Genomic DNA, 12522 nt, shown 5'->3' on the forward strand with positions numbered 1-12522 from the left:
AAAAGATTTCTCAGCATTAGCTAATTAGCATTTCATATTTCTTGTCTCCCTTCAGTCAGGTGTGAGCGTTCAATGCGGACCATCATGGACAATCGTTCGGTTAGTGTGACACAACAACTCCATTATTTTGACATTGCATCGGAAATGAAATTCTTTATCACTTTTAATAAAGTTTTAATTCTTAAAAAACTTTAACAACCAGGAAGTTGAGTGTCGAGGGAACTAAAGCGGGATTTGAAGTTTCGTCCATATTTGTTGAAAATATCTTTTTTCAGCTCGTTAAACAAAATGACACCAACTGCGTTGTCCAGTCGGCAATTTGTTGTCTTGTGCTTCCGAAGAAACTAATATTCATTAAATTATAAAAAAAATCTCAGATTAGCAGTTGTTCTATTTTGCGATTCAACAAAAAATTAAAGCACTCCACTGGCTCTAAGAAGTTGTAACCTAAGAGTTACATTATAAGGATAACGTCATGTTAATTAGCAATGTCTGACAACAGAAGCATATGCTTCCGCTGAAAACAATGGCCGGCTCACTTAATTAATGAATCGCATAAACAACTTCATTTCTACGAATTAACTGTCTATAAACATCTCGATAACTTCAAAATATTTATGGGCTGCAAACAGAGTGCAAAAGCAGTTCTGAGGCCAAATCGTTGATGCCTTCCTTGTCCTGTCTTATGTCTTGAGCGTACTTACCGAATAACATGACATAACAAGCCTGATTAAATTTCACTTCCTTGAGTAATTCGACCAAGTGGAACAGTAGCGTGGGTTGTGCCGTTTTATTTTAATAATCTTCAAGTCCTCAAACCTATTCACGTACCGCTTGTGGACCTTGAGGCTTTCAAATAGGGAGGAATAGCAATATATTTATTAAAGATGTTTCCACAGAATTCTATAATCGTTTGTGTCATAAGCGCACGTACACAACATTGTGATATTTTCGTCAAGCTAAGCTTGATAGCGAAATAAATGACTGTTTTCTTCTGAACGAGCACGGTGACCCCAACTTTTTAATGACAAATATAAATGAGATACGATTGACTACGATGCAAAAATTCTCGGCTTTTAGACATTTTTTACTTGAATTCTGTTAACAACACGTCTTTAGGAAATGCTTGATATTGGGTATGTGCAAATGCGGAGAATTTTTTAATTCTTCATTTCTTTTCAATTAAAAAAGTTCATAATGAAAGATCAAGGTCTATATTGTTGAACTGATCCATTTTTTGCAAGAAATGAATATTTTTTTTACAAATGACACTTCCCTGATCCCAAGTGAAAAACCTCGAGGGTCTTACAGCTACCATTGTGAGTATAATGGTCAGCCATGTATACTGTGCAAAAAGAGAGCTTCGTGACCCTCATTTTGTTTCATTTTTATAATAGTCATAAATTTTCCCGTGGATGATGTATGAAAACCTTTCTGCCTTTCTGTGGTCGAGTTTATGTGGTCACAAGATCTAGAATGTGTTTGTTCTCAACAAAATTAACATTACAAAGATATTTGAAAGTAAGTGTGTTTAAAAACATAATTAAAAGGCTGGTATTATGCTTGGTGTCTATAGCCTCATTAGAATGATTTCACAAACCCCGATTCTTACGTGCTAATTGGAATCCTTAAATGCTAATGTGCAAGAACAATAGAGCCAGTACGTTCTAAAGTGCACCGTTCTAATTTCGACATGGTTTCTCGCAAACACAAACAACAATGCTTCCAATGTTTTAATCTCTGTTTATCGAGCAGAATCGCTCTCGATCTAATTTCAATCTAGGTCTTGCTTGAAACTTGAACTGATTTAGAAAGCTTAGCTATGTGCACCGAGCAAAACAGGTTCAAACAGAAACTATATTTTAGTGGTCAAAATGCGTTAAACAAACCTTATATTAAACAGTTCAATTAAATAGCCGAGAACTGCCTGACTAGAGTAAATATTGCGAAAAACATGGCTTTTTTCTTCCTTATTTCTTGGCCTTATCCAAATAGGTATTCACTTTTGTGAGCAAGTCGTTCACATTGTTCATGGTGTCCATGGCTTTCTGACACATTTTTTGATGGGCACGTTATGCTTCTTTTGCGCGATCAATCTTTCGCTTCTCCTCCTCGTACCTACCATTCTCTCCTTCCGAACTATCCAATGATGAAGCGACCAATTCATTGTCAAGTTTTCTTTTAACAGCTTCCGCTTTTCGTTGACATGGAGTCATCAGCGTGGAATACTTTTACTGAAGTTTTACCTTTATCTTGGTTGTTTTTAGAACGCACCGACTCTTCTTCGCTTTCTGCGTCCCATGGGCGCCATAAATTTGACATTTTGAGAAAACTAGCTGAGGAACCTGTGAATGAATCTTCTCTCAATAATCAGGAATTCCATCAAATTAACCAGCCAACCAGCACGGACGTTTATTCCAAAAACCTCTCGACCATTCCAACTGAAAATGGTTGAAGAAGTGCTTTATGAATTGGAAAACGTTGAACAAATCTATTTGTTAAGGAAATGGTGTCTATATAGAACAGAACCTAGCTAAATAAAGAACTTCTCCGCATTGGCTACTTAGCATTCGGCATTTTTGTCCCTCTTCAATTGTTGGCTTTCAATTACCATCATGGGGATGGTTCGGTTGGTATAACAACAACTTCTTTATTTTGGTAACATTACAAGGTAAAAAAGTATTTTTTATCACTTTAAATAATATTTATAGTAGCCTTCTCATGTTAAGTAATCAAGTACACGCCGATTAGACGCCACAAATCAATCGAAAAATTATCATCTGTTTCATCAAAGCGAGGACACGTCGTGAAAAAGTTGATTTAAATGATTATCAAATGTTTGAAAGTTTGGCAAACCGAAACGAAATCGACTTGCGCGCCCGAACTAAGCACGGCTGTTACTTAGTATCTTCAAGAGATTATCGAGGTAAGCTTACCTTGATAATCTCTTGGTATCTTTTACCGGGTTGTCAAGGCTGCCGGTTTCCACTAGCGCTTAAGCATAAACACAAGCATAACCAACCTTTGCAGAGGAAGTCGAGTGATACTAAGTAGTACATTTTGTTAGGAAATTATCCTGAGAAAAGGTCGACGGCAATTTGGCAAACCGTTGATACCTCCCTTGTCCTGTGTAATTCTCACCGCGTCACAAGACACAAGTACATGAGCCTGATTGAATTTCACTGCCTCGACTACGTCAGTCGTGTGGAACGTACCGCTTAAATCTCTCAAAAAGGGAAGAATAACGATATATTTATCAATCTAGAATCAAAGGTGATTTCATTGAATTGCGCATCCTTGCGGCACGCACAATTTGTCGCGTCTTTAGCACTCCAAAGCGTGCACGTACACGACATGGTAACATTGATTCAAGCTAAGCTCGATAGGGAAATAAGTGATTGTTTTCTCTTGAATGAGCACAGGGGGCCCAAACAAGCGGCTTGTCTGTATGTATGTTCGAAATATATAGAAATGTATGGGAATATTAAAGAGTGTTAATATCGTGAACTGATATCGAGTAATGTCCATGTTAAAGCTCAAAATAAACGTAAATCTACCTCAGTTGTTGTGTATTGTCATTTCTGCGGCTCAAAATGGCGAATTTGAGCGATTTGGTGGGTTTTGTGTTGGTGGGTTAATCCTGTCTAAAGATTCGTTTATTATTATTATTATTATTATTATTATTATTATTATTATTACTGTTACTACACGTTATAAGAGGGAGACAACTTGTCTCCTTCTTACAAATGGGTAAATTCTTTACTTCATTCCTCTACTAGTAAAACATTTCATAATCATCAATGTCTATTTTGTAGGACAACTCCAATTTTTCCTTTACAAGCTTTACTGGTTTCTGTGAGTAAAAAGAAAGTACCCATGGATTAATCTTCTCGCGTAACGACCGCGAGCTTTTCAAAGTACGTGGTGTACTCATATTGTTCGTGGTTAAAAATATTTATTATTCAACTTTCATACACTGTACGAATTCCGATTTTCTGATTGGCTGATTTGTACCACGTGATACTGGGTTGTGACGAGACAACCACCTTGACGTCATTATCGTGGTGTAATAGCCGTGGTGTAAATTCAACACACCACTGTCATTACACCATGGCTTCGACTGACTCAAATACAGTGGTTTCAATGCAGTGTTTCTTTGTGCAGTGTATTCAATTTGAATGATAAAAATGTTAACGCACTAGCTGCTCGTGAATTATCGGGATTTACCTGTACTCGTTCACTAACGATGAACTTAAAATTTTCAATACCGCACGAGGCTTTGCCGAGTGCGGTATTGAAATTTCTCGTTCATTGTTAGTCAACTCGTGCAGGTAAATCCCGATAATTCACTCGCTGAGTGCGTTAACCTGTAAATATTTTGCATTTAAGTAATGAAAAAAGCTTTAAGGAGGCTGTCATTAATTTATTGGAACTTTTTTCCTCTTATCAGAAGTGCAATGCAGTAAATTCATTTATTGCAATAACGTCGCCGTAACTGTAGTGGGAATGCGTTTATAAAGCGAATGTTTCAATACATATATTCAAATACCTACTACAATTTATTGAGCAAGGTTACCGATAATTAATTAAAGTAATTTAACCGACTGAAGTACAACTCAGGGAGTAATCGGTAATTTAGATGTAGATGTTAGCATACAACTATGTGTTTCATGGTGGCAATAACACTTACTCAAACAAAGTTCAACACTATTAAATGTTTTAAATAAAAAAATATTTACATTCAATTCAAAACCGTGATCCTATTTCAAGAAGAGTACATTTCCGGCATTGAGGTCGGATGATGATGAACTTGAGTATGAAGAGCAGCAATTCGTCCTAAAAAATGAAACAAAGAAATAGAAATACTGGATAAAACACAGCAGGGGATACCGTGCGAGTCTTTTCCAATATTGTCTTCCTATCTGATGGTTTGTATTCAGCAGGGACGATGCTAGAAAGAGCCTAATAAAAGAGATCCTTTTTAATGTTATGTATATGAATTTTAATATTTATATGAAGTTTAAAGGAGCTCAGTCACGGTATTTTGAGTTGTTTTGGCCACATACAAAATTACCTTTAAATGGTAGGAAACCTGAAAATAACAGTTTAATAAGATAGAAAAAACACCAAAGAGATAATGATAAACCATAAAGGAACAAGGATGGCTAAGGATGGAGAAGATTAATACGAATTACAAACGACGAATTTGAAAAATTGTAGCTTAACGTTTCAACATGCGCAAACCATGACGTAGCTCCTCTAATGCTTGTCAGTGTTGGGGAAAACAAAAACTTACCCAAAAGGAAGGCTGACTTTCTTAGCTCTCGTCGCTAGAGGGAAGAAAAATGAGTAGACATCATACATGGAGGTGTATCAAGAAAAATAATCCAAGATACAATTATCTTAAACACTTATTCCTCTCTGCAGCGACATCATGAATTGCTCGTTGGCGTGTGAAATGAGAAAAAGAGTTCGGCGTTGAGGTAGCATAGAATAGGGTTAGGAAAGTATTGTACTGTTCAAAGAGTTTTCATGTTTTACTTCACGACTTATTGAAAGGTATTTCTTTACATCTCGAGTTTAATTTTTTTAAATGCCTTTCAAGAACATATCCCTTACAATACGTGCAATTCCATCCAATAACATGTTTCAGAATATAAGGAGACAACATAAATCAGAAAGTTACATAGAAAATTTTAACCCCGTGAATCCATGTTTTAAAGTCTGTATCATTCTTAAAGAAATCATTTAAAAGTAGCATCCCCACCTGTTGTGCCCGAGATTCAATGTGACGTCATCACCAATAAGCACAAATGGAGCCCAGTACTTCACGTCACTGAAGTTGGCAGATTCTCGCATATATTTCATGGCCTGATTGAGAGACTTACTCGCACTGTTTCCTTCTAAAAGATGCTGGTAGAAATGTCTCATAAATTCTTTAGTCGCTTTGTCATTGATCGCCCATAATGTTGCCACAACAGAACGAGCACCAGCTCCTAAAAAAGCACGCGCAATACCAACCACACCTTCGGCCATTATCTCCCCTCGGCTCGTATGACAACAGCTCAAGACAACCAGTTGCGCTCGCAATTTGGCATCCAAAACATCTTTCGTCGTCAACAGAAAGTCTTTCTCCTTTGGTTTTTTGGACGACGTGGATAAAATGATTTCACCTGTTTCTTTAAGACCATGTGCTGCAATATGCACTAAAACAACCGAGTCTATTCTTCTCAACACTTCAACTTTTGTTGCTTCTTCTCCAATGAGAGGTGTAGTATTCAGTACTTTGCCGATCATTTCTACTTCTTCTTTGGCAGATTTTAGCTGCTTGAAGTTCTTGATGTTTCCCACATACGGATCTCCAACAAGCAGTGCTCCAGTCGTACAGTGGTGCCGTTCTGGACACTTTCCTGTCAGCTGTAAACTGGTTAGTGAGGGAGTCAGTCGAATTCTAAATGTTTCTGATAGATACTTGGAATTTTGATCCTTGAGCGCGGCAAAAGGAACCAGAAATAAAACGCCATCAGGAACAATGATAATCTCAGTACTTTGGATCAATTCGGCAATCGGGCCAATAAGCATGTCATACCATATTTTCAAAGTATCCCTGCTGGAGTCGAACAACACAGATCCTTTATCATGAGCTTCGGGTGGAGTAACATCAATGTCTTGATACGTTTCCTCTATCAGAGGATCTAAGTTGTCTTCATTGATTGTTTTTTGTACAAAACGAATTCCATGTCCTTTCCCCAGGACCCAGAGATTTATTGCCCTCCTTCCGCCGGCGACAAATATTGTTTGTGATGAGTTATTGCTTGTAACATCTGAAATAATTGTTTCCAGCTCTCCACTTGTCCCAGAAAGAGCCAATTTTAAATCATATCGGGATTCCATAAGATCAGAGAGAGCTTGTGCACGTCCCCGCTCAGCTGTTTGAAGTGCTTCAACAATCTTGTTTTGTTTCAGCTGAACCATCAACAAAGCATTGTAGGCATCTTTATACAGCTCTCGAAGTTTGATTTTCCAATCGTCTTCCGAATGAAGAAGGTCCCTGATTTCTTCACAAAAGCTGACACTGGACTTAAAATGATATTCAGCGTTAGACAAGTCACCGAGAGAATGATAAACACGGCCAAGGTTACAATATGCACGTGCCTGTCCAGACATAGCTTTACAGTCTTTGGAAATTTGAAGATCTTGCTGGTGGCACTCGAGCGCTTTATTGAAATCTCCGAGAAAGTGATAGTCCCGGCCAAGATTCGCACATGCACGTCCCTGCCCAACTTTGTCACCGCATTCTTTCCACATATCAAGTTGTAAGTGGTGATACTCGAGAGCTTTTTGGAAGTTGCCAAGATCGCGCTGAACAAGGCCCAGATTAGCGTACGCACCTCCTTGCCCAGCTTTGTCTCCGACTTCTTCGGCAATCATAAGATGTAACTTGTAACACTCTTCGGCTTCTTGGAAGGATTTGAGAGAGCGATATGAATTGCCGAGATTAACATTAGCACCTCCCAAGACAGTTTTATCTCCTACTTCTTCTGCAATGCTGACTTCTTGCTTGTGGTAAGCGAGGGCGTTATTGAAATCGCCAAGAGAACGGTAGGTAATGCCAATATTACCATATGCACGCCCTTTTCCAGCTATATCTTTGACCTCTTTAGCAATACGAAGATCTTGTTGATGATATTCCAATGCTGTTTTGAAATGCCCCAGAGAGTGATAAGCAACGCCTAAATTAGCACACGCACGTCCTTGCTTAACTTTGTCTTCTACATCCTCGGCGATACTGAGATCTAGCTTGTGATGCTCGATGGCCTTATTGAAGTCACCGAGAGATTGATAAGCAATGCCAAGATTAGCATGTGCACCTCCTAGTACAGCTTTGTCTTCCACCTCCTCGGCAATACTGAGACGTTTCTGATAATACTCAAGGGCTTTGTTGAACTTACCGAGAGAGTGATGAGCGCGGCCAAGATGAGCGCATGCACGTCCTTGCCCAACTTTGTCTCCTACTTCTTCAGCAATGCTAAGACGTTTGAGTTGGTACGCGATGGCCATTTTCATATTACCAAGAGAACAATAAGCACGTCCAATATATGCACAGGCAAGTCCTTGTCCAGCTTTGTCGCCGGCATCGTTAGCATTATCAAGTTCTAACTGGTGGTACTCAAGGGCTTTCGTGAAATTGTTGAGATTAAAATATTTGATTCCAAGACTGCGTTGCACATGTCGTTTAGTATCTCTGTCCAGCACTTCTATGTTCTTAGCTCCGCGGTCTATCTAGAAATGTAAAAAAGACATGTGCCGCAAACTGTAACAACTAACGCAAAATGTAACGACTTTCGACGCAAAATGTAACGTTAACCCGATCTGTAACAACTGTTGCCCCAAAATGTAGCAATTTCTTTAACACGAATTGCAACAACTTTTCAACACAAAATGAACCAACTTCTTTAACACGAAATATAACAAAGCAAAATGTAACAACCCTGGCCTTAATATATAAAAAAGGAAATTCAGAAATATTAGCGTTTTTGTCAGTCTTATAGTGAGGTGGCTTAGGGAAAACATCGTTACCGACTGGAAGAAAGCATAAAATTTGGCACACAAACTCATTTTGGTCCTGCGAACAAATTTAGGCTGGGTGCCACATGATCCGATTACCCGGGGAGGGGGGGCGTGACACGCAATTTAATTTGTGACACTCTTTGCCAGCATGAAAACGAGCCTTGTATATTAAAATGTTGTAAAATATCCTTATAATCGGTTAACATTTGTTTAAGAACATTAGAAATAATCATTCGGTTACTATATTTATTTCACAGTGATTTAATAGTAATTATAATGTAATCACCTGACAATCACATCCCGAGATTTTTGTTTTCTCGCGCATACTGAATTCATAACAAGAATGTCATTACAGAATGGAGTAAACTAAGAAAAGCACACACATCCCGTGTTTATATTTATATTGTAAACTGTAAGTCGTACTACGAAAATATAATTTATGACAAGCTCGAAAGAAATCAAATTACGGAGATGTGTCCAGGGGTTGGGGGGCGTCTGAGGTTACCAGCTATCAAGAAAACTTTGAAAACTGGCTGGCAACACGGCATTTGGAACACATTCTATTAAGATCAGGTTAATGTTAATTATTGCTGCATTCTCCTGAACAGTGACATAACCCTGTACAAGAGAGATAAGCTTTGATACATTTACATCTGCCAGCACATTCTTGTTTGCAACCACATTTAAGGAGTTCTAGACAGGCTTTGGCCGCTTCAGGAAGGGTCATCCAGACAGGTTTCCACGTGCCATCCATGTCAAACCAACCCCATCCCTCGGGCGAAGGAACCATCTGAACGGCCTGCAGGCTTGTGTACCAGATGCTACTTTGGTAAACTACTCTTAACGCGTGCTGTAATAGCGAGTCCCACATAAGCAAAATTAGAATTCAGCTTTGCTACTTTTGTCCCTATCGTTACACATTTATCACTGCAGAAACACGGCATGAAATAAATAAGAACAGTAGAATAAGTCGAAAGCCTGAATTTCACTCCTTACAAAATGTTGTGAACTCAATTTACCTGTGTGGGAGGAATGTTCTCTAGGGTCCTGTTCCTTTTGGTGGAAATTTCTTTGCGGGCTTCATTTACATTGATCACATTGCTGGCCTTGTCGTAGAGAACTACGGTAAATCGCTCCAGAAGTTTGAAGATGGAATCATCCTTGTCCAGCTTGTAATAAGGGTGATCTTGCAGGAACTTAAATGCCTGTCACGTCAGGGAATGACTTCCATGCGTTCCAGGCGGACTTCTTACCAGTCCCAAAGGAACAGGAGGTCGTGTCGCATCCAATGAATGAATGAAACATAGGGAGTGCCCGAGACGTTTCAGGGCCAAGAAATGCGCAGGTGGCATTCACACTGATGTATTGGACATATTTCCCCATGCCCAAACCAGTCCAGATGGCTGCAGACGGATACAAAGCGATCAAGTCATGAAAAATCCCTATCATTACGACAAGACCATCCGTATCCACTTCGCGGACAAAAACCTGACTGTATCCTTTGTTCAGCACGTGTTGAACATGTACACCAATTCTTGTGTCGGCTTCCTCGTGGTCACATCTCTGTATATCGGTAGAACCTCTACTTGAGACTACAGATTCGTCTGAGGTGATGTTTACTTCCTTGTTCTCTGGAAACTAGAAGTTTGAAACTCTGCTTGTCAGGAGGGAAAAGAGTTCTTTCTTGTTGGTATTGTCTTGAAGAAATGGTTTCCAGTTTGGAGGAATCTTGGTGTCACCTGTTACCTTTCTTCTCTGACCCTTACCTCTCTTCTCTCTTGTTGAATCCTTGATACTCTTCGCCTTATACGTATCCCAAGCAATGTCCACTCGTTTACTTGATTGGAGACGATTCAGAATGAATGGGATAAAGACGTTTTCAGTATAGCTATCAAAGGTGGAAACAGTTGAGGATGGAAGGGCGTGAACAACAGCTGCTCCATCAAAGATCTTACAATCGTAGAGTGGAAGTGGATCCCGCTGCTTTGTGCTGGCAGGCTTAACACATGTCAAGAGGTCTGACTTCTTCCCGAATCTTAGCTTTCCAAACTAGAAGAGATGTGGGTAGGGCTGGTTTTCGTGCATAAAACATTCGTCTGGGTCTCCGCTTCGATGCTGGGTGACAATGTACAAACGGCTGAAAAAGTTGCAATCGCTTCTCAGTGCACTTACTTGTTTTTGGCTTGGGTTTTTGTCGTTTAAACAGCGGCAGACAATTATTCTTGATGGTATAATGAATCGATACAGTTCTATCTTCGATCACTGCCTTTATAAAATTCTTGTACTGATTCTGGTCCACACTCAATTAAATAACTATCAACCCAAAGTAATTAGGAAACCAAGCATTCTGTCCAATATAAATAGAAAGTTGGCCTGTTAAAATTAATCTATTTCGCCGGCTATCTCAAGCTTAAATTGCATCGTTAGGTAATCAAATATTCTGTTTGTCTTACCTCGTGTTGCCTGAACGAAGTTAGCCTATGATCAAAGGTTGTTTACAGATCACACTTCCGACATAAAACCAAACCTGATCCTCAACTGAATTCCTGGACTCGCGTTTCCCGTATTTGGCGTCTTTTGCATATCTTCCCGCGCTTGGCACCGGTTGTATATTATACTTTGCATACCTGGCAGCGATTGCATATTTTTCTGTTTCCCCAGTTTCTCATTCGCTTTATGAAAAACCAAAGTAAAACTATATTTAAAAAAAAACGATTTCAAACTCAACTGCATGCTCTGAAGTCAGATCATTCAACATGAGCCAAAAAGCAAGAAACATGCTATTTTCACTTGACATAAACACGTTAAGGCTATCTAAGTGAACCACACAACCTAATTTACAAGCTGTTGACGTATTTTGGTTTAATTTGGTGATCAAAAGCATAAAAGCTATGGATTGATTTGTCAGCCTCGTTTTCATGCTAATGAAGCTTATCGAGAATGGACCAAATTCGATGTATTAAAATTCAGCCTAACACAATAGACCTCAGCACGAGGCTCTGGGGATTAAACCCCACAAACTCTGTAACTATTCCCCAGAGCCTCGTACTGAGGTCTATTGTTTAAGGCTGAATTTTAATATATCGAAATTGGTCTATTGAAATGACGTGTCTTCCCCCCCCCCCCCATCATCGAATCACGTGGCACTCAGGCTAAATTTGTTTCTTATACCAACAAGATTCTTTGTGCCAAATTTCATGCTTTCTTCCACTCTGTAACGATCTAGCCTTAAAATCACCCTAAGCCACCTCACTATTAAGAGTCCCTGTCCATAAATATGAAAAATCACTCGGCAAGGTTCGAAAATTCGATTTCGCTCATATTTTTATGTTACATAGGCTAGGGTATGACAAAAGCTACTGGGTAGTTTTTTTGGCAAAATATCCTTTTATTTTAAAGAAAAATGCAAATTACCAAATTCCGTTAAAATCGTCATTTGACGCACCATTTTATTAAAAAAGTTCGAGAGCGTCGCATCCAAAACCGCGGTAATCTTTCGTCTTTAAAACACTCAAATAGTTTTGTACAATGTTTAAATGTGTACTGGGTTGATTTTGGGGAATGTTGCGTTGTCGTTTTGGGTGCAAAAATTAAATAATTAAATTTCGAAGGCATGTATTTCATTCACTTAAAAGTACTTCGTAAATATAATTAATTTTCACCATGTGCGAAACCTTCAAGTAAATTAAGATTCCTGTAAAAATTTCTTTGGGCAAATGATTGTGAGCGACGCGAGAGCTTTTCAAAGTACGTTAAAAATGCAAATATTTGACCTTCCGTCGTCAAATTTCAATTTGCGGGTTAGACATGCGCATGCGCCACATGTCCTATATTAAGTTGAAATAGACACAGAACAAAAAGCCGATTTAACGTGTTTGTCTCACTCACCATTCGTCACATATAAAGCAGAAAAGTTGTTTTCTGTTTACGCTACGTCCGATGTACGTCGCC

At 38.9% G+C, this 12522-nt stretch overlaps 1 protein-coding gene across 1 annotated transcript; it reads right to left on the minus strand.

Moving 5' to 3' along the window:
* Positions 1–3855: 3855 nt before the first annotated feature.
* Positions 3856–11240, minus strand: LOC145487787 (uncharacterized). Its single transcript, XM_081466594.1, has 7 exons — positions 11199–11240; positions 10318–10620; positions 9928–10209; positions 9591–9776; positions 5768–8283; positions 5297–5330; positions 3856–4951 (listed from the first exon to the last, which is right to left on the minus strand). Exons 1-6 carry the CDS (start codon positions 11238–11240, stop codon positions 5318–5320), a joined length of 3342 nt encoding a protein of 1113 aa, XP_081322720.1. The 3' UTR covers positions 3856–4951; positions 5297–5317.
* Positions 11241–12522: the final 1282 nt, after the last annotated feature.

Source organism: Orbicella franksi, chromosome 5 (genome assembly GCF_964199315.1).
Source record: "Orbicella franksi chromosome 5, jaOrbFran1.1, whole genome shotgun sequence".
Taxonomy (NCBI): Eukaryota; Metazoa; Cnidaria; class Anthozoa; order Scleractinia; family Merulinidae; genus Orbicella; species Orbicella franksi.

Coding starts and splice junctions, on each gene's coding strand:
- LOC145487787 (XM_081466594.1), bottom strand. CDS start 11,240: ATGAGAAACTGGGGAAACAGAAAAATATGCAATCGCTGCCAG. Junction 10,621..11,198: donor AAATATGCAATCGCTGCCAG/GTATGCAAAGTA, acceptor CATCTCTTCTAG/TTTGGAAAGCTAAGATTCGG. Junction 8,284..9,590: donor AGAACATTCCTCCCACACAG/GTAAATTGAGTT, acceptor TTACATTTCTAG/ATAGACCGCGGAGCTAAGAA.